Here is a 22,879-nt window from a genome sequence, read left to right on the forward strand (position 1 = left end):
TTCATAAGGGAAAAGTATGGAATCCCAATCTCTCCTCGGTCTGCTGCACGTTCCTGCCTTGCACATGGTATGGGGTGCTACAACTCTGCCTACTGCAAGCCACCCAGGAGATGAATAATTCTTGACCTTTGTGCAAGCATCCATACTCATCCTGACTTTAAAGTACATGGGCCCCTCACCTCGCCGTTAGCAAAGGGGATGGAAATCTGCACACAATACATCATTTCAGCATATAGCGTAACGGTGTGGCGGTAGCGGCTTCAGAATTCCAACGTTCTCATCAAAAATTTAAATAAGCGAGTTACTAGTCTTCATAGATGTAGAAAAAAATGTTGCGAAGTATATGGGAAGTCCGTGCATTTAATTTTATACGACATTTTATCTAAAATCTGGTTTTTTAAAAAAAAAGTTCTAGACACAGTGTTTGTGAAACTTCCACAACCTTAAAACACCATGGAGACACAGTTGATCAAGATCACATGGAAGAAGCATTGGCCTAACTCTGAACTAGCTATGAAACATACATTCCCACATGCACATAGCTCCTCCGAGAATGTCTCATGATCCTCTGTTCTGGAAGAGAGTACTCACCCCCTCCAGCAACCGTGGATCCAGGCAATCACCATCATCATTGAAGAGAGAATCCCAGCTCTCACTTGCCACATTGCCGTCCTCACTGAGGGTAGCAGGACCATCACTGGTGCTAGTGGGCTCCTCCCAGCTGGATGGCACATCTGGTTCGGCTTCCCTTTCGGCCATGTCTCCAGACGGATGCAGCAATCTCATGCCCACATTTCTCTGGGCTGGAGCTTCCATTAAGGCACCACCCCAGGGTGCTTCTGCTTGGTCCAGAGTGCTCTTGGGATCCTCCACAGCTGGCAAGTGTACCAGCTCCTCAGGGGTACATTCCTGTAAGCAGCTGGCAGCCTCCTTGGCAGAACTCCAGGCCTCAGGATTGTGCTTTGAGTTTTGATCTCCTAAACCAAAAGTGGCACCTCCTACTGCTGGTGAAGCCTCAGACTCAGGTTTGCCCTGGTGGATGAGGTGAGAGAAGCTACCCCCCTTCTCATTGCCACACCCCTGCCCCAGGTCACCCTCCTTGAATATGCAACTGGACAGACCATCCAGCCTCCCACAGGGCTCATCTGAGCAGCTATCACCTGCAGCCACCTCTGAACAACTTGAGAGTTGCCTGACTGCACTGGCTGCCAGGCTACTAGTTGTTGTCTGGATCAAGGTGCTCTCACCCACGCAGCCAGTCACATTAGCTATGTTGCAATCAGACGTGTATTCAGCTGCATGACTGTATGCTCCATTCTTGCTTTCCTCTGCATGCTTCAGGATGCTATACTCACTCACTTCCGCTTGAGCCAGAATGTTCCCACTTGCATCCTCAGCCACACTAACTTCCTTTGGACCTGTCTCACCTGGAACGCTCTTGGGAGCATATTCCAACATGCTACTGTCATTCATCTCCGTCTGACTGCAGCTGCCTATGTATTTACATGTGCTGTGTGTATTGCTAATGTGCCCTGAAATGCTGTTATTGCTGTCTGTTTCAGCTGATGCTCTCTCACCTGAACACTTTGATGAGCAATCCTCAAGTGCCTCTCTGCTGCCTGTGGCCTCCCTGCCAGAGTTTTCAAATGTCTCATCCCCACTTACCCCAGTTGGTCCCAAGTCACATTTGCTCAGATGCTTAACCTTACTGGCCAGTGTACTATCTTCATTCATCTCTGCCTGATCTGAGAGCCTCTCACTAGCACACTGCAGCACATTCTCACTCAGCCCTACCTGGTCTAGGAAGAATGCTCCTGCCTGCTTGCTCATCTCAATGCTGCAAGTCCCTTGTCCTGCTGATGGAAGCATATGCTCTTCTTCCTCAGTGTAGTCCACACTAATGAAATCTGGCTGGATCTGAAGACTGGCCATCCTCTCCTGTAAGCTGGTGGAGAGCACAGTGCTGCACTCTAGAGATGACCCCACTTCAGTGGTTGGCAGCGGTCCTGGAGTTTGACTCAGGAACCCAGGGGAAGGCAACTGCATGTACGGTTTGGGCTTACGCAGGGGCTGTGGCCCCTCCTTGTACTTCATCTTTGGACTTGGGCTGCTTTGGTGGAATACATCGTTACAGTCTCTGGATGTTGTTCTTTTCTCTTCCTGAGGAGAGAGGACTCCTCCCTGCTCTCTGTGAAGCAAGCCTCTCCCGGCTTTGGGACTTGGCCTTGTTTTATGTCTTTTAATGATCTCCTTCCCCGGTGGACAATGGTTCACCTCTCTGTCACATCTGGTGGCCAATAAGGTGCTGGTTTTGGGAACTGCAATTTCGCGCAGAGCTCTGGGAACATACAAGGCCATGTCTGGTTTCTTGGGCCGTATCCGGGTCTTCCCTGTATCTGGCTGCATAGCGGCGTCGACACCTGTAACAGTGCAAATCAATCAGTTCAATGCCCACATCCGACAATGAAGACCCGCGTGATGGGGAGACACAGAACTGCAGACATGAGGAGTTTGCTTAACTTGGAATTGTTACCTCTTACTAAACAAAAGTGCATGGAAAAAGAGAAGGCTAGTAGAATTAGCTGAAATAACAACTTCCTCTAGGCAAAAGACAAATGCGTGTTTGCATGCTTTTGGATTAGCTGTTTTAACTACATTACAACAACAGCTGTATGTATCCTGCCACAGCAAAACCTACATTTTGAGCTCAGAACACATTAAAAAGAGTTTTTGCATATAACAGCTTTGCCTTATTTACTTCAGGTCTAAGATTCAGGGTTTCAGTGAATGCAGCCAGATTGTCTTCTTTATTCTACTCCACTGCTGAATCAAAGAAGACAGGAAAAGAGGAGCTGAATATGCATTAGAGTGAAAGGTAAGGGAATAGCCAATCAAAGAGCAGGAAGCACCAGCAGTGTAGAACACCAAAGCAACTCTCCACTGGCCCCCGAGAGCCCGGAGGAACACCAGACTTTTGCTCATGTTTCCAAATTGCTCTTTCCAATCACAAGCACACTTTTTAAAACACCCTTCTTAATTCTATAGCAGGCCCCTTTATTGTGTCAGTATTGGACCTTTCAAATGTGAAACAGTTACAGCTATTTGAATGTTTTCTGTTTACATTTAATCTGTATTTGCATCATATTTTTCTGAAGATCCAATTTTGCATTCAGATTATCTTTTTATTTAAATTATTTACCCACATTCTCCCCACCAACAGAGGGACCATGGCAGGTCATAGAAATAATACAAAAACAGGCAAAAATTATACAATTTTCCAACAAATAATTAGAACTAGCTCATAAGTGGCCATTACCAAAGATAAAACATAAACTACCATCACTGTTAACAAAAGAACTTTGCCTAAACGCTGGCTCCAAAGACAAGCTCCTGACCCCTAACAGTTTATCATTTCATACCACTGGGGCTGTGGCTAAAAAGACCCATGAATAGGTCAAAAGAGTTCTTCAGTCCTTGGAGCAAAAAATACAGCAAAAAAAGTACAGCAAAAAATACAATATGCAGCGGACAGCTGGCACATGGGTGACACACACAAGGAGAGAAAGTCCCTTAGTTATTTTTTGATCAATAGGTTCTGTGAGTACATACTCCTTGCATCAGGTTTTGATAGCATCAGCCTCCTTTGTGACCACCTATTTCTACCCTTAAATGCCTTTCAGACAGAGCTTCCTAGAAAGCAAGGCAGTCACACCCAATTAAGCCACAGCAGCTTTGCAATAGGTGCAAGAGAGGAAAGAGGCATTGTTACATACTCCTTTGAGATCCTAGATAGAAAGTTGTCCTTGCTTTTCCCAAAGACGGGCATGAATAAGCTTGCTCTCGCCACAACATCAGCACCCTGACACCAGCTGCTTCAAGCCCTGTTGTGATGTAAAGGTCCCTTTCTCCAGACCTTTACATCTCTAGCCCCAAATAAATTTTACCTGTACTCTGCAGGGAATCACAGCAATGCTTGCCATAAGCTTAGCACCCTTCAAGGCACAAAATGTGTGTGTGTGTGTGTGTTGGGGGGGATTGCTACCTTCAGAACATCGGCCGTTCCTTTCCAAACTAACCATTTCATCTCCGTGTCCTACCTGATAACTACACAACTTTTCGCATCCAATCACAGCTTGTCAAAGAAATTTGAGGATAAACCAGTTGAACAGAATTAGTTGCAACAGATCAAAATGGAAATGCAAATTTAGTCCACACTTCATTCCTACCCCAGAGACCTACCAAAATCCTGTTTTTGGGAAACAAGTAACCGGAAAGGGGAGCCCAAGCTACTGAGGTCACACGGGTATACTTTGAACACAGAGAGATTAGGGTGAGATGCAAGAAGTCATAGATGAGCTGAATAAGGAGCCACCCAGGACCTACATCCCAAGAAAAAATAGCTCCAAGCTCCAATAAACTCCACCTTGCTATCTCTATAGGAAATTATTAATTAATAAAGCCCCCAGCTCTTAGAAAAGGTGGTAAGAATGCCTCTCTGTAACCCTCTCCTCAATACCAAATTCCCTAGCTCAATGCTATAGCAGGAGCTACATGAATACCATGGCTGAAAGAAACAGGCTGAACGGTACCCTCTCCTCTTTCCAATCAAGTTCCTATGGATATGCAATAAGTGCAGTATATAAATCCTAAACTGACAAGCACCTAAAGAACAGACTTAAGCCCCACAAACCAACAGGTAAAAGATCCACAGTATATGCTAAGCATCTCTTCTTAGCTATGCTTCTAAAAATATATAGTACACACAGCTTTACATTAAGGCTCAAATATCCATAAATCTGGAGCAGAAGGAGCTGCGCTGAGCATCTACATGTGCTATTACCAATGCCTTCCCACAAGCACTTTCCAATCAAGTGGGTTTCACAACAGGATGCCTGACAGTGACTAGAAGTTGAATCTTGCCTTACGAAAATGACCTGCACATAGATCCATACCTTAGACAGGAGATTCATGTCTGCAGTGAGAGAGGCCCGTCAGATAGAAGATGCTCACAGGAAGACATGTGTGACCAAATAAATTGAGGCTTGTTGCATACATGTGATCTGTTCAATACAGCACCTTTTGTTCCTGTTTCATTACTGTGTGAATTGTTCCCAGTTCCCAGAAAAAGTACCACTTTGGCTCCAAAGAAAGAGAAATAATACAGGTTGTTTGCAAAGGAATGCTTGCCAACAGTGACCCGTATCTCTCCCACGTTCTAGTACAGAAACCTGCTGCTGCATCAAGCAAACATACTGCAATGTGCTCTACATGAGGCTCCCCTTGAAGACTGTTTGGAAGCTGCAGTTGGTACAGAATGCTACGGCCAGAACTCTGACTGGACCATGTGACTCCAGTCTTGTTCCATCTGTACTAGCCCCCAATTTGTTTCTGGGCCCAATTCAAAGTGCTGTTATTAAAGCCCTATATGGCTTGGGGCCAGCACACCTTAAGGACTGCCTTCTCTCATACGAACCTACCCATCTACTCCAATCATCTTCACAGGCCTTGCTTCAGGTGTCCCTGCCATTAGAGGCTAGTCAGGTGGCTACCTCAGAAACAGCCTTCTCAATCAAGGCATTGAAATTTTGGAACTCCCTCCCCAGGGAGGTTAGTCTGCCTCCTCTCTGCCATTGTCGTCTGCCAGTGGGTGAAGTCTTGTTTATTTCATTTGGCGTACCCCCGGTAGAATCTTATTGGCCCTCCTCCCAGGCTGTGTGTGTTTGTATGTTTCATGTTATTACTGTATTGTTTAATATTTATAGATATACATCTTAAGGGCTATTTTAATGTTTTAAAAGTTAAATGGTGTTGGCCACCTTGGGGACCCTATTTGGGTGGAAAGGCAGCATATAAATGTTTAAAACAAATGAATAGATAAATCTGGGGAGGGGCTGTGACAGTGGCACAAGGCCCCAAATTCAATCCCTAGCACCACCTTTTAAAGAAACTCAGGCAGACGTGCTAGCGAACCACTCTCTCTTCCTGAGACCATGGGCAGCTGTTGCCAGTCAGAGGTGATAATCCTGACCTTGAATGAATGAGTGAGGGATGGGGCAAGGGATTACTTGCTTGAGGTTATTCTCAGGCACAGCAGATGAAGCCAGACGTCCTGAATTCACAAACTTAACAGACTAGAAATGTAAAGGGGTAACAAGGAGGAGGACAAGCAAAAACCCAGAGTTGACTTCTACCAGGGCAACCTGCTCATTTGGGAAATGACTGAGGTGCATCACACAACCAGTGTGAGCAACGGCTATGAGTCCAGCTTGCCCAAGATTTTTTGTAAATCAGTGCTCAGCCTCATGCCATCTTGGTCAAGGAGCCCTATTGATCAGCACTGTTCACATAGGGAAAGAGCTAGAGATATAATATACACAGTGCAGCAAATCAGAAGCAAGGCTCAGGAAGTCTTGGGTCCAAGCTCTTAAATTACAAACTTCTGCTGATGTAGGGCAAGGAATAACAATGAGGAGCCAGGGCCCCACCCACTAAACCTCGCTCCCCTTCAAGGGATGGAAGGGCCACCTAAAAATTCTGCTTTGCTGTGCTACTCACCAGAGCCTGCTCCCTTCTCAATGGAAGGGACAGGATCCAGGAATCCTGGTTCTCAGGCCTCTTATGAATGCCTGGACATATTTGCTTCCTCTTATTAAAAAAACCCTGACCCTTTCCTCCAAACCCCAGACCGCAGGGCCTTCAACTGTAACCGCCACCCTGAGGCCCTGTGGATTTGCAGCCCCCTGGTGCCAAAGAGATTTATTTTTCATAAGCTTTGGCACAAACAGCAAGGCTGCTATCTGCCAGGCCCCAGGCCCCCATAAATATGCATCAGGCCACGTTTATGGAGACGGATGGCTCGGGGGTCTGTCCTGTGGTTGTGGGGGAAGGAAGAGTTGGGGAAGGGTGTGGCCACAAGATTAATCACTGCCCACTCTGTTTAGGGGTATTCATCATGGCCCCACTGTCAGGTAAATCACTGGAAAAACACCTCTCTGGTAATTAATGGGAAGTGACGGATGGACAGCCCCTGGGCCCATTAATCTGGACCATCAGCAACAGACCAAGATTATGAATGTCAGGATGCATAAACTGTACACCAATCAATAGGGCCAGGAATTCATCCAAGGTTCTCATTTCCGAGGCACCTCCGGTACATTAGGCTCTGTTTGCCTTCCCCTCCCTGATCCGTACTGTTCTCCTTTCCCCTCCCCTTCACTGAAAACAGATCCCTCCTCACTAAGTGCAACGCACAGACAGCGTAGAATCTGGAGGCAGGTACACCTACACGGAAGCCTTGCGCACAATACAGCACAGGTAAACCCCCGACCCCAAAGGCAGGAGAAGCAGCAGCTAGATATTTAACTAGCACTTCTACCTAATTTTTTAAATCACAAACTGGAATATACCTAGGAAGTGAAAACCAAGCAGGAATCATAGTTCAAAAAAAAACAAGGTAGGGAGATCCATCCGTCACTTGGGCCAGAGAATACTTGCCTACTGGCTCATGCCAAAACTCAGTCTACATTCCGTTTAGTACCATGGTTGCAAACACACTGCATTTTAAAAAATTGCTTAGAGAACACGTCGAGGGTTCAGGGAAGCCTGTTGATTCAATATTCAATCCAGAGGAAGTTTGCGGTAGCCTTACTTCATCTGCCCCAAAATCTCTCATTGCACTATTTTGGCAACAGCATACCAAATACAATCCAAAGTCCCTGTTCACATGAACACATGAAACTGCCTTATACTGAATCAAACCCTTGGTCCATCAAAGTCAGTATTGTCTACTCAGACAGGCAGCAGCTCTCCAGGGTCTCAGGCAGAGGTCTTTCACATCACCTACTTGCCTAGTCCCTTTAACTGGAGATGCTGGGGATTGAACCTGGGACCTTCTGCATGCCAAGCAGATGCTCTACCACTGAGCCACGGCCCCACCCACTGAGCCACTGTCCTCCCCTTAAAGACAGTACTGTAAGCTTTCTCTAGAGAAGTGCTGGACTGCTAGCCTCAGTAACAAGGATGGTGGATACAATCCCTCTCCATGTCCTCCTGAGGGGTAGAGAAGCTTATCTCTAACGCCCAGATCACTTTTCGGAAAACGTAACTGGAATAGCACTGAAGGCTTCCTGGACATTTCACAACATGCTCTTCTCAGAGTACAAGACAGCATGGGTATCAAGAAAGCATCCTCGGGGTAAGAGGCAAACTTTAACAGACTGACAAAGGCCAAAAACCAGTATAATCTATTTCCTAACCGAGGTGCGGACAGAGCCGTTGGATCTTTTTCCATTCTCCAATAAGCTAATTTCACCAGCAGAATGGTCCCCTTCATCTTTATTGACTCTGCGAGAAGAGAACGTATCATTAAGACAGCTCCAGCCCAGAGGAGTCATTTTTCAGAACGAAGTACAATCTATTTCTTTCCGAGCAGCCACACCCACCGTGAATGAGGGACTGTGCTCAGTCAGCTGAGCACTCTGAGAATCTCTCATGCCAGCAAACTCCGCTGCAGCTCTGAAGGGCAACAGTACACAAAAACACCGCTCTTTGTTACCTTTTGCAGTCATCTGAGTGATATGGACAGAACTGAGCATCACACTGAAGATCTACACCTGTAGGAGACTGTGAAGTTGGTAATATGGACATAGTTACCCAGATGCAAACAGAATGGGGCAGGTGTCCTTGGGGGGAGTGGGGGGTTGCAAACACCATCAATTGAGGATCCACTGAGTAGTTTTCCACACAACCAGCAGAATGGAAAGACTAATCCCAAGGAGTGACTTTGGGGCAGCTAGAGATCTGGGACCTCCCAATTCTTCCACAAAGCCAATAGCAACACAGCAGCAAGTGGGATGCTTGCTGAGTATCACACTCATTATAATTATCTAGCTTAAAGGTCCACAAAATTTGATGGTCGGGGGGGAAGGATGGGGAGTTCCAGTTCTGTCCCCTAACTTATGTAACACAACCAATTCCCTACCATCCCTTTAACTGCTCATATACCTCACAGCACAAGGGCACCATGCCACAATCCACTCTGCCTTTCCTCACCTTTAACACAGCTGTGCCCTGATCTGGATGGTTCAGGCTAGCATTATCTTGTCAGATCTCAGAAGCTAAGCAGGATCAGCCCTAGTTAATATTTGGATGGGAGACCACCAAGGAAGTCCAGTGTCTCAACAGGCAATGGTAAACCACCTCTGAACGTCTCTTGCCTTAAAAACTCTACTGGGCCGCCATTAGTCAGCTGCAACTTGACAACACTTTCCACCACCACCACCGTTGTGTTCACAGACTCATAAAACCAGAAAATACCTCAAGGATACAACCTTGCAATAAAATATTTATTTGATTTAAGCCACCTTTGCTAGATACTCATCCAGTCCTTAAAAACACACACACATCCCAAGAATTCAAAATGTCCTTTTTCTGTTGCAATTGTTCTTATAGCTAGGGAGCATTTTCTGACATTCAGACCCTACAGCCAGGCCTGGTGGCCAGTACAACAAATAATGGGAAATAGCCTCTCAAACAGGACTGAAAAAATCCCAGGAGTCTGCTTGGGCTCCTAAAAATTTGATGCGGACTTCAAAGGATTAAAATGTTTTTCCAGCTCTACATGAACTCGCTCCTAGAAATTTAACAGCAGCTCTCAGAAACTGGAAGTTTATCAGACCTGTTCTCAAGCTAGCCACAATTCAGCACCACAATAGTAACAGGCTGAATCTGGGAACATTTATTATCTTAGGCTGCTGACACTTGCCGATTTCAATGCCGCTTTTACAGCCACAGTTGCTGAAACAAAAGGGGTCTCAGGTTCTGTTCAATGCTTTTTAGCCCCGATGATCACAGAGATAAAGAAAAGACGCGACTGCTGTGTATGAAAGAGCTCAAGGCTCAATACCAGGAAGCCCAGATATACAGTCCCTAGTGAACACAACATGTATTTTAAGGACAGGCGTTCTAGCACTGAATCAGGCATTTTGATCACTGGCAACCTTTTGATCACCTATACTGGAGGTAGCCAACTGACAGCAAGTATTGGATTCCCAAAGCAACTTATCAGGCCCCCAGCCACCCCCTGCTTACATTAATCAAAGTATAGTAAAAATTCAGTTTTACTCATAAAGAAAAGAAGCAACCAGTCAGCAGAGTATTTCACTGGCAATCTGTCACTTTAGGGGATCTTTCAGAAAGCACATTTGTTCCTCGGGCCCTCTCCCATCAACAATCTCATATCACTAACAGCACATGCTCCATACCTATGAAGCTCTTTCTGCCAGAGGACAGCAACCTAATTATAGAATCTGGCCAGCCATGAGGAGGTCAGGTTGTTCCAATACTGGACTACTGTCTGGAGAATACAATAGATACAAGAATACTGACGTCGGCTTTCCCTGACCTAGATATCACTTAAGCCAGGGGTCAGTAACCTTTTATCATTAAAGAGCTAAAATACAGTGAAATTCAGAGCAAGAGATCAACGTAAGGGCGAGCATAAGAAAGTTCATTTGCATAACTGAATATATACAGTTTAACAATACTGAAAAGTGACATGTTGATTAATAATCCGTAGTTTCTGCAAGTCCTTTATTAGGAAGTAGCACACACGAGGTTTCATGAAAAAGAAATAAATATGCCCAGGAGCATCCAAAACAAGTGTTTTAGTGCACTGGCATAAACAGGCACACTTGGATCCCTGGCAATGGTTCATATCTACCATTTGCCATTCTGTAAAATACTTTAGTCCCATAAAAATCTTTGCCTGCCATCCCCTTGACAGGCTGGCTATTCTAGCACCCCACCTAACCCTCCAATGTACCTTAACTTACAGATTTTGTTTTCTCTTTAAAAAAACCATATTTGGTTCCATGCTGAGTCACATTTGGCTCTGGAGCCACTGGTTGCAAACTTCTGACTTAAGCAATGATTCCTTTGCTGAGCCCAAAAATTCCTGGTTCGCTCAATCTAGATGTCCAAACAGCAAGCCTTCCTGAAGACAACTCAGCAGACTTCTTCTACCTCTGCCACCACTGCCGTCAGATTGCCACAGCATTTCATCATGAAGAAGCACAAGAACCATAACCATAAATACTTCCTTTCATGTCAAAATCTGCATCCTTTTCAACACTCCTCCAACACTCCACGTCCGCTGGGGAAGTTTCACTTCTTGCAAGCTAACATGACTGTTATGTATGGACACCACACACCTGTGTTCATGCATCTGGGAGTCCTGGTCCAATCAGGGTTCTTGACTCTACACACAAGTGCATTTAAAGAATACATTACATGAGTGTGTGATGCTCACACTTTATGTAGAAGCACACTGCAAAGTATGTTTTTAGTGTAAAATATGGAGCTGCACATATCCAAAGGGCCAGGTTGAACTCTGTTTACAGCATAGCAGAACTATACAGCTCTGGTCACCCACATCAAAGAGGATATCCTAGAGCTGGAAATGGTGCAGAAGAGGGCCACCCAAACAGTTAAAAGGTAGGAGCACTTTCCCTACAAGAAACAGCTAAATCATTTGGGGCTCTTAGCTGCGGGGAGGGGGAGACAACTAAGGGAAGACATGACTCAGAGGGTGTAGAAAATGAACAGAAATATGGAATTCCCAGAAACATCTGACTCAGCATGTTGGGACACACAATGTCGGACCTTTGGTCTGATCTAACAGGACTCTTCTGTTCTTATCTCAAGAGGCCTTGACCATGATGCTCAAGATAACTAGGCTATGGCTACTGCAGCAAACTCAGCAAAGGTTTCTTTTTTGTTTTTTAGAGTGGGGAGAGGAGCTGCAGCCCACAAATTTTATTTTCCAGGTTTTGTTATCTCCCTTGCATCTGCAGTCTATTACACACTCCACCAGACGCCCCCCGCCACGCCTCGGCACCAACCCATTTCATGCTCAAAGGATTGAATCACTGTCCCTTGGCGTGTCTCCTTTTTATACTACACTGAGCAACGTAACTTCCAACTTGCTGCCCTAACTTCTACATTGAATCCCATCCCATCCCAGCAGAACATGGAAGCTGAAAACCATACAAGTAACGAAAATGCTTACTATGACTGGCCTTTCAAAGGCAGTGCTGGAGATAAAGGCAGCTCTCATATTGAGCAGGGCTACAACGTGCAAAGGAAAAGCTCAACACTAGTGGCTCTCAGGCAGATGTCTTTCAAGACAGGGATGCAAGACTCAGAATTACTCTTAAGGCTACTTCTACCAACTCAAGAGGGATGGATAAGTTTTTTTAAAAGCAATTTTTATTGTTTTCTTTTAAACCAATTCCCCTTTAATCTATATACCTCACAGCAAACTTTTTTCTCCTCTGAGCACTACAGGACAGTCTGAATCCTTCTGTACAACTTTCCCTCCTTTTCTTTCCCTCCACCTTACTATAAATACCATGTATTTGTACCTGTCTCAGTTGCACCCCCTTTGTTTCCTCACCCACAGGTCTCTGCAAGCCTATCTGTTACTTCCTCCTTTTTCTTGTCTGGTCCCTACTCCTCTTTTTCTGAACACCACATACCTCTCAATACCCTATGTTACCCCTTTTTTCTGTGTTACATAGCATTCCTTTCTCTGCACCTACCATTACCCCATCTTTATTTCCACACCTCACAAGCTTGTCTGCCAGCTCACATGCTCCTCCTGCCTCCCATCATGCGCAGACTGCAATTAAAAGCCTGCAGGTTTGCAAAGTCTTCAATCTCCACAATCTGCTGAGACATTGAATAAAGGTGCCTTGGCATAGTGGAGCTTTTTTTTCCTGCCCGCAAGCTGGAATTCTAAACTATGGTTTAATACTGGTTTAGAATTTTGGTTTGTGGGAAGGAAACAAACCCACAGTATGCCCAGGCCACCTGCGTGTGGACATCACACCAAATTCGGCTCCAAATGAAAGTAAACCAGGATGCTTTCAATCACACTCTGTGAATGAGGGGAGGTGACAGCGAGCACAGCAAACAACCTGGTACACATCCATCCAAAGCAATAAGGGATTTGTCATGATGTCTCAATGTGCCTTCAACTCTTCCTAGCATTATTGTCTTTTCCAGTGAGTCTTGTTTTCTCATAAGGTAACCTAAGTACAATAGCCTCAGTAGGGTCATTTTAGCTTCTAGGGAGAATTCAGGTTTGATTTGATCTAGAACCAACTTATTTGTCTTTTTGGCGGTCCACAGTATCCATAAAACTCTCCTCCAACACCACATTTCAAATGAATCAATTTTTTCCCTCTCTGCTTTCTTCGTTGTTCAACTTTCACATCTATGCCTAGTAATGAGAAACACTGTAGAGTGAATTATCATGATCCTGGTTTCCAGCGACACATCCTTATCATTAAGGACCTTTTCTAGCTCCTTCATCGCTGCCCTTCCCAGTCTCAATCTCCTTCTGATTAGAAGCATGGCCCTTAGTTTGCAAGACCTAAGCAAGGCTGTTAACGATAGGACATTTTGGAAATCATTAATTCATAGGATCGACATAAGTTGGATGAAACTTGACAGCACTGAAGACACACACACTCAATGTGTTCTGTCACTCTCCCTGCAATTCACATAGTGAGAGAATCTGAAACACGGGAGGGTCACACAGCATGGTTGGCTACCTACAAGAAAAACTAGAATCAGCTGTGTTACTTGCTTCAGTCTAGGAAAAAATGCAGAAATGCAGACACATCGGGATTCTCCCATCTCCACCCTTCTGACTTTAACGGGCTTTGCTAGGCCTTAAACATTTCCTTAAAGAAGTAGAAAAGGGCCACCCCCTCCTATATGGAACTGCACATCACTTAAGATCAGCTTCTGAGATCCTCCTGGGTCCTCCATCTTCAGTGGTTAGGTGTATAGTAACCATGAGAGGGCCTTCTCTGTGATGGTACCCTGGCTACAGAATACCGTGGCTCAGTGGTAGAGCATCTGCTTGGCATGCAGAAGGTCCCAGGTTCAATCCCTGGCATATCCAGTTAAAGGGACTGGGCAGGTAGGTGATGTGAAAGTCCCCTGCCTGAGACCCTGGAGAGCCGCTGAGTAGACAATACTGACTTTGATGAATCAAGGGTCTGATTCAGTATAAGGCATCTTCATGTGTTCATGTGTACCTTCCTAGAAATATTTGTATGGCACTGACTTTTCTATTTTCCAGGGTAAAACAGTGTTATTTCTCCAAATCTGACAAAGGATATATTTTTGTTATTTGTATTTTGTTTGCATCCTGCTATTGTGATTTGTTGCATTTTTAATTTTTGGATGTTGTATTTGGATTTTATTGCACTGATTTTAGACTGCAAGCTGTCTTTGAAGGCTTGACAGTACAAAAGCAGGATACAAATGTTTTTAATGGTTAAATATTTAGAACTCCTGCCATCATTCACACAGGGACTGTAATCACCCCATATGCCTTACTTTGTTGGTGCAACTCTGTTCTAAACAAGGTGGAGGGGAGAAAGAGCTTGAGCTTATTGTAAAACAGGAGTGCAGAGTGGCTTACAGTGCAAAATCCTAGAGTTACTCCAGTCTAAGCCCATTTATTTCAATGGATTTAGACTGGCGTAACTCTGCATAGGATTGCACAGTGAGCAGTATATGCTGGCAACAGGTGGGTAACAGTCAACCAGCAACACTTCTAGAGAAAGTCCAAAGCAAACAAACTTTCCCCCCACCCCATCAAGTCACAGCTGATTTATGGCGACCCCATAGGGTTTTCAAGGCAGGAGACATTGGGAGGAGGTTTGCCATTGCCTGCCTCAGCATCACGACCCTGGTATTCCTTGGAGGTCTCCCATCCAAATACTAGCCAGGGTCAGGGCTGAGAGTGTCAAAGCAAACAAACCACATACAAAATAATCCCCTCCTGTTCCACTACCTCTGCAATCCATCCTTGGAACATAATCTTGTCAAGGCTCCAGTCTTGGCAGCAGCAATTGGGATTCCAGAAACTGCTTGGTACAACAGGGGGCAGCAGCCACTGCTAGGGGAACACCCCTCATGGGCGGCGGGGGAACAGACTGGGAAAACCCACCGAGAAGGAAGGACAGAGACGAACCCTCGAGCACGAAGCCCTCTACCACATGAACAGCTAGTCAGTTGTAAAGCTGAAGTGGCTCCCCAGAAGCTCCCAGCAGCCTGGATTGCTTCCTGGCAGCAAACTGTATTTTTAGCCTTTGAGGTTTCCGATTCCACTAAATCCATAACTCCATCAATAGAATATTTAACCTTAAAGCCTTGATCACAGGAGAGAAGCAGCAACCCCTTGGGCTGGGCAATGAAGAGAAGGCAATGCCAGGTACCCTTTGCCCCACAGCACTGAGAAGTCAGAGCTTACACCAGCCCTGCTGTTGGCCCTAGGGAATTTGTTGCCACCTTCCTCAGGCTCAGCATCGACTACAGAACATCTGCCTCCACACCCCATTTTCCACCTGCTTTTGCTATGAGGGAGCAGCTCTGGATAGGTGCTTAGGGAGCAGCGAAGTGCCCTTGAGGGACGGCACCAGGTGTCATTCAGAACTCATACATGCACAATGTCACTCTTTATTGCCTGCTGCATAACGGGCACTTCTTGCAAAATAATAACGCTAATAAAAAGAGAGAGAAGTGCAAGGAGACTCCAAACAACCCAAATTAGAAAGCCCTTTGGATGGCTCCACTCATTTCGTCTCCCGGCACATGGTTAGTGTGACTCCCCCTCAGAGGGAGCACCTTGGTAGAAGAAATATGAGGCCTCACAGCATTCATTTCCCCAGATCTCTTATTATGTGCTGGAGAACTGCAACGTAACTTGCATATTCTCATGGAAAACCTACCCATCCTCAGCAAGATATGTAGTCCCCATGGCCCAAAATACTTAACACCTGACTTCCCCCACATACCCCTACAATACACACAAAAACCCCTCATTTACTGCCAGCCAGAGGGATCTCCCAATGATAATTAACCTCTAACAGTTGGGCCAATGGATTATTCATTAACATAACTGCTTTTCCGAGACTGGCATTGCTTTACAGGAGAAAAGGAATTTTGATTAAGTATTGCAGCTAGAAGGAGCTAGAAAAAAATCTTAAGTGTAAGAATGTGTCACTGGCAACCAATAGCAAATTAATTTATACCATATACTATATATTGGTGTGAAAGCTGGACAATGAAAAAAACTGATAGGATGAAAGCAGATTGATTTGAAATGCGGTGTTACAAGAGAGTGTTATGGATACCGTGGACCACTAAAAAAAAAACCAAATAAGCGGGTTCTAGATCAAATCAAGCCTGAAATGTCACTAGAAGCTAAAATTACTAAACTGAGGCTGTCGTACTTTGGTCACATTATGAGAAGGTAAGAGTCACTGGAAAAGACAATCATGCTAGGAAAAGTTGAAGGCAGCAGGAAAAAAAAAAGACCCAACATGAGATGGATTGACTCTATAAAGGAAGCCACAGCCCTCAGTTTGAAAGATCTGAACAAGGCTGTTAAGGATAGGATGCATTGGAGGACACTGATTCACAGAATCACCATATGTTGGAAGTGATTTGACAGCACTTAACACCGCACACACATACACACACACAATGCAGCTACCACCCAGACCTTGCTTGCAACCAGCATCCAGCTGCTTTGGTGAAAGCCAACATCAGCAACATGCAAAGCTATGCAGCCAGTCTAGGACCCCTGCTGCTCTGCTAAGCTCTCCAGCCCAAGCTCACAAACTGAGACATAATCCATCCCCTCTCTTCTGGGTTCCAGCACAAGCCACAGTGGCAAGCCCCATCCCTTTGATCTTTATTGCAGAACAAAACCTGGGCTCAACCTCTATTCATGCAGCGGCAGGCTCTATGATTGCTGCAAAATCCCTCACACAACAGTGGCCTAACATGAGCCTGTTGAGATCATACCATTAAGTGTATTCAGCATCAAGAGACAGAGCCTGTGAGCCAGCAACCGAGAAGCACTTCCCTGGGGCTCTGCTACACCTACTTGGGATTTTGGGATCCCTGGGCAACACTCTCAGGAGAGTAAACAGCTTTGAATCCAGACAGCAGACCAGTCCCATATCTCCACCTGGCCCTGACTTTAGCGCCATATGATTCTGTATCTATTTTGACTCTGCTCAGCAACTGCTACATAATTCCACACCCTTCTCAAAAATTGCCTTGCCCTCTACACTTGTTCCCTCAGCACGCAAAGAACAAGGAATCAATTGCATTTTGCAAGCATCTAAAGGCGACATCCTTTTAAAAAGTCACAAGAGGAAGGAATTCACACATTTTATTCTGTTTCTAATGCCAGTTCCTCAGTAAAATTGGGTTTAGAGTCAATGGCATTTTTTTTAAGCTGCATGGAAGAGGCAACTTAACAAAAGAGGAGAGTGAATTCATGTCTGACCGAAAGGACTAAAGAAATTAGGCAGGATTTTACAGATATATCATGGGCAGTATCCCTGCTAGAGAGCACATCAATAAATAAGGAGAGATGGAATTAACAAGGAATCCAGCAGGAATAAAATTATTTAAATCTGTCCTGAACCAGAAAAATAAAAATGAGAGGAATGACCTTGTGGGGGGGGGGGAGCTGTTTTACCTATAAACCTAGTACCTCACAGTGACATGCATCCCAGTAGAAGACAGGTTTGGCCAGTTAAATTACAGCAACCTGGTTAGCTGTTGGTTAAAAAAAAGTGGAATTCTGGTTAGGGGGTCCAAACAAGAAACAGTTTGGAATGCCAGCTCCTCTCCTTGATTCCCCACATAGCAGCTTCTGTCTGGATTTTCAGTAAGAGATAGCTGTGCAATTGTGAAAGAGTCTGCTGCCAATCCACACATCAATACAGAGTATAAGAAAGGGAACAGACCAAGAAAAAGTGAACACATCTAGACAGTGACAGGATCATGGGTGATCAGGGCAGTCAGGATTAAAAGAGCACAAGATTGACTCTATCAGAATTGCCATCAAAAAGATACTGGGTGGAGAAACAGCATTAAAATTCAATGTGACTGAACTTCAGGGAAAGATCCCCAAAATTTTATTTCCAGATGCCTGACAATTACATTTGCAGATGACACTAAAGGGGAATTTGCGGCAAAGAGCTGAGAGAGCAAGGAAATAATTCAAAGGAAGTGAGCGAGGCTAGAAATAAAACACGATTCAGCCGGGCAAGGCACAGCTTGCAGAGATGGGGAAATGCAGATATTCAGCAGGGGCAGAAACCTGGAAAGAGACACAGGGTGAGAGCAAATTGGAGATGAGCTGACAATGATGAAAGAGCTGCTGCTATTTCAGGCTGCAGAAACATCACACCTGGGAGGAAGGGGAGAATGACAGACCGGATGCTCCCCGTGATCACAAAGATCAGCTTTGGCCATTGCAAACTGGATGGAACTGGTGGGGCACACCATGAGGATCAAAGAGGTAGAGGCAAAAGGAAGTGGCATTCCTTGTGACGGAGAGACCTCTGATGTCCCCTTACATGCACGGCAGCCCCTGTATGAAGCACTAGGCAAACTCCTCCCTTCCCTTTTACTTCAGTCAAGTTCTCAGGCAGTGGTTTTTGGCAATCATTAGGTCTCTCTCTCTATAGTAGGAAGAAGCTCCTGTGGTGAGGAGGGTCCATATAAACTCACCAAAGATACATCATTCTAGCTGTATCTGAAGAAGTGTGCTGTGGCTCACGAAAGCTCATACCCTGTTAGTCTTTAAGGTGCTACTGGACTCCTACTCTTTTCTACATCTAAAAAAGGGACCCTGATAGCCACTTTCTCTTAATTAAATCCTGTCTGCATCACCTGCTGTACCCAACTCTTTTCTACCAGATCCACAATGCTAAAAGATGTCCACTTGACTGTCTTCAAAAAGCCCATAGTAGAAAAACATGACCTGTGCCACCAAAGTTTTCTCTCATCAGAAAACTGAATTCACCAATCTGCTGTCAGAATACTCGGAATGTTGGCTATTTTTGCAAAGTATCTTTTGAGACAGCTGCTGAGAAAACAACAACTTGAAAGGATGAATGTAAGCAGGACTCTCTCTACACTTGCTGTCCCATTGGTGGACTCCCTTCAGCTACTATGTTCTCCTCAAGACTTCACTACTTTTCTCACAGAGATTCTCTCTGCGTTCTGTCTAGCTGTTTACTCATGTGCATTTTCACCAAGCCAGGATTGATAACACATACAGGGATGAACGTATTTGATTTGCATTTAAAGACTATAATGGAAATTTGGTTTATGGAAATGTGATATACAAAAATGTTTATGGAAATGTGATATACAGCTTTTAATGTTCCAGACAGCCATATTAGTCTGTTGCAGCGAAAGCAAGTATTACGGCATTGTAAAAGATTTACAGATATATTATTGCATAAGCTTCCATGGACTAGAATCCACTTCACCAGATATGTAGTGTTATCTTCAGTTGGTGTGTGGCCAAAAGTCCATAAAATACAATCGTAAATGCTTACAATTATGTAACATTATCAAAATGCTTTGACAATTGCAAAGCCCTAGGTTTTGGTGAGGACATTTGCCTTTGTTGCTGCTGGCTGAAACTACAGAATAACATCACACAACCAGATCACTGCTATCCTCGAGTAATGTTTTATATACATCTCATATTTATTTCACAAAACTTACACCCTGCCTTTCTGCCCTTGTATGCGCCATCAATGCAGCTTACAAATTAAAACATACATAATAAGACAACATCTTAAAAACCATCAAAAATAACACCATTAAAACAACTAAACCAGACTTAAAATACAAATAAAAACATAAAAGCAACAGTTAAAATATTAGGGAGGGAATGCCCAAAAAAAAAAAAAAAAGATTTACCCACCATCAACATATGGCAACAGAAGGGGACAAATGAGTCTCCCTGAGGAGAGAATTCCAAAGTGGTCTCCCATCCAAATATTAACCAGCTTCTGATTAGCTTTTGAGAACAGGCAAGATTGAGCTAGCCTAGACCATTCCGATTGGGGCAACAATGAATTACAGTAGTCTAATCTAGGTGTAACCAGGGCACACACCACAGTGGCCACATCTTTTCTGTCCAGGGAAGGCAGAAGCTGGCTAACCAGTCAAAGCTGGTGGAAGGCACTTCTGGCCACATCTGCCTCCTGCTTATTCAGCAATAGCCTGGGGCCCAAGAGTACTCCAGACTATTGACCTGTTCCTTCAAGGGGAATGCAACCCCATCCAGAATGGGTGATACCTTAAATCCCAAATCAGATCTTCCCCTCACCAGTAGCACTTCCATCTTATTACAATTAAACTTCAGTCTATTAGCCTGCATCTGTTCCAAAACTGCTTCTACCCACCAGTTCAGGGTTTTTACAACCTCTCCAGTATCAGCCAGAAGCATGAGATAAGAGTTCAGTGTCATCTGCATATTGGTGACAACCCAGCCCAAATCTCCGGATGACCTCATCCAGAGGTTACATTTAGATGTTAAAGAACATAGGGGATAAGATGGAACCTTGAGGGACCCCATCAGAAAGAGTCCAAGGGGCTGAACATCAGACCTTTAGCACCACCTTCTGAAACCTACCCTTCAAGTAGGACCACAACCACTGCAAAACAGCACCTCCCAATCCCAGCCCAGAAAGGTGGTCCAGGATACCATGATCAATGGTATTGGAAGTTGCTGAAAGGTCCAGGAGAATCAACAGAGTCGCACACCCTCTGCCCTTCTCTGAGTGCAGGTTCTTTACAGGGTGACCAAGGCTGGTTCAGCCCCATAACCAGGCCTAAAACCAGACTGGGAAGGATCTAAACAATTCACCACCTTCAGAAAAGCTTGTCGTTGTCCAGCCACCACTGGTTCAACCACCTTGCTCAAGAATGGAACATTTGAGACTCGTCATTAATTACTGAGCTCTCCTGAGTCCAGGGTAGGTAGTGGATGCACCACAGCCTGCTTCAGGGCTGAGGTGACCACTCCCTCTCTCAGACCCAGTCAGCCAGCCTCCCCCCAGCAGATTTAAGTAACCAGGAAGGGGAAGGGTCATAACAAGGTAGGGTGGTAGGCCTCAAACTTCCAAGGATCCTGTCCACATCAGCAGATTTTATCTGCAAAGTGCTGAACAAAATGGTCACAGCAGGCCACTGAGCTGTCTACCTCCTCCTGCCAGCCAGGTCCCAACAGGCCTCTGACCTCCTGGAACAGCTCTGCTCAGGGTTTGTTTCCTGCTTAAGGAAGAGTTCTGTGAAGCTCCAAAGCTTGCTCATACCCACTATGAAATGTTGTTGTAAATCTTCCAAATGTCCCAGCATCTCACATCAGTCCCTACCCTCTTCTCCTCTAATCCCAATATAATACAAACAGTTCTTGTCAGAAAGTGACCCCTCACACAGCTGATCACCAGCAGCAGAAATGTGAACAATGCAAAAAAGCTGCAGTATGATGGTGAAGAATGGCAGTTATGGCGTGCACTGGCAGGAGACAATGAAAAACGTAGCCTGGCGGCTGGGAAAGAAGGGTATATGTTTTACGAGGCATCGAATGCCTGGGACTGCATGCATACTGGGAAAGGAGGGAGGTGCAGCACAGTAATGAGGGATACCATATAACTTCCATCCTGCAGGGGTTCTGACAAACTGAATCTCTTTGTAATTCAATAAAGCCCCAGCAGTTTCCATAGTTCATCCATCGTGCCCAAAGGACTACAGCCGCTACTCACATAAATTGTTCCAAGCTAATATGCACAGGGAAAGGGTGGGGAATAAACAGGGTGGGTGACATCGATACGCCTCCCCAAATACAGCATCAGATACTAGACTGTCAGGAGTAGAAACCCCTGTTTGAGCTCACAGCAAGGGAGCCACATAAGGAACATTCAAATCCACTTAAGGGAAGGTGGATCTTTGGAACAAGATAGAGCCTAATAAACAGGAATGAAAGATCATTTGATCATTAAGAAAAGTTTCGTACACTGTCCACATGTAACATCTGCTTTTAAAGGAAACAGCCACATGGATCGGCAGTTTTGATACATTTTGAAAAGGTCTTCCTACCAATATCTGAGCAACTAAATGGGATACCAGCTTTCTATACTATAGAACTCAAGTTGTTGCTGTCATTTTTCTGTTAAAGGAAAAGGAGATTTTCAGATTATTGGTGATGGAAAGTGCTGTCAAATTGCAGGCGATTTATGGCAACCTCCATAGGGTTTTCAAGGCAAGAGACAAACAGAGGCTGTTTGCCATTGCCTGCCTCTGTGTTGGGACCCTGGACCTCCTTGGTGGTCTCCCATCCAAATACTAGCCAGGGCTGACCCTGCTTACAACATCCAATCTAACTAGATCGGGCTAGCCTGGGCTATCCAGGTCAGGGTTTTATATTATTAGTCTTACATATACCGTACATACAAACTACTTCCAAACCACTCCCAAGTGGCACTGGAATCAGGATGTATAGCAGGGTGACTGAGTGAGAAAGGTATGCAGAATGGCACATGGAGTTTCAATGTCTGTCCATTATACCTATCCATTACATATTAAAATGGATACCCTTTCAAATCTCACACAAAAGGGCATTAGTAACTGCAGAAAGTTCCAAACAAGTCCTCTGGCAATGGAGAGAAAAATCTAAGTTCTTTGATCAGACATATAAAGTAAGTTTACCTAATATATTCGAATCGACAGTATTTTTTAAAAAGGAACAGAGTAGCCATAACATAAATTCAGACAACATCAGTGATTAGAGATAAAAAAATGTGTAGGGCTGGCCTGCTTGAATACATTCTACGACATGGTTCTGTTGAGAGCTGTTCAGCAAATTCAAGTGGACCTGAATGAAGTGGCCTTTTTGGGTTTTTTAAATGATGGTACATTAAGAGCATATTTCACCAGTTTTCTTGTATCTGTATTAGTTTCATGCTGTCTTTCA

The 22,879-nt window shown here is 44.7% G+C and overlaps 1 protein-coding gene across 1 annotated transcript in view; it reads right to left on the bottom strand.

Moving 5' to 3' along the window:
* The window catches only part of R3HCC1L (R3H domain and coiled-coil containing 1 like), a 40,594-nt gene that overhangs the window by 15,796 nt on the left and 1,919 nt on the right, over nt 1-22,879 (bottom strand). The window contains exon 2 of the mRNA XM_056850163.1: nt 592-2,420. Within this exon, the coding sequence (XP_056706141.1) occupies nt 592-2,406 (1,815 nt within the window). The 5' untranslated portion in view covers nt 2,407-2,420. The remainder of the gene's footprint in view (nt 1-591; nt 2,421-22,879) is intronic.

Source organism: Euleptes europaea, chromosome 5, assembly GCF_029931775.1.
Source record: "Euleptes europaea isolate rEulEur1 chromosome 5, rEulEur1.hap1, whole genome shotgun sequence".
In the NCBI taxonomy this organism is placed as follows: Eukaryota; Metazoa; Chordata; class Lepidosauria; order Squamata; family Sphaerodactylidae; genus Euleptes; species Euleptes europaea.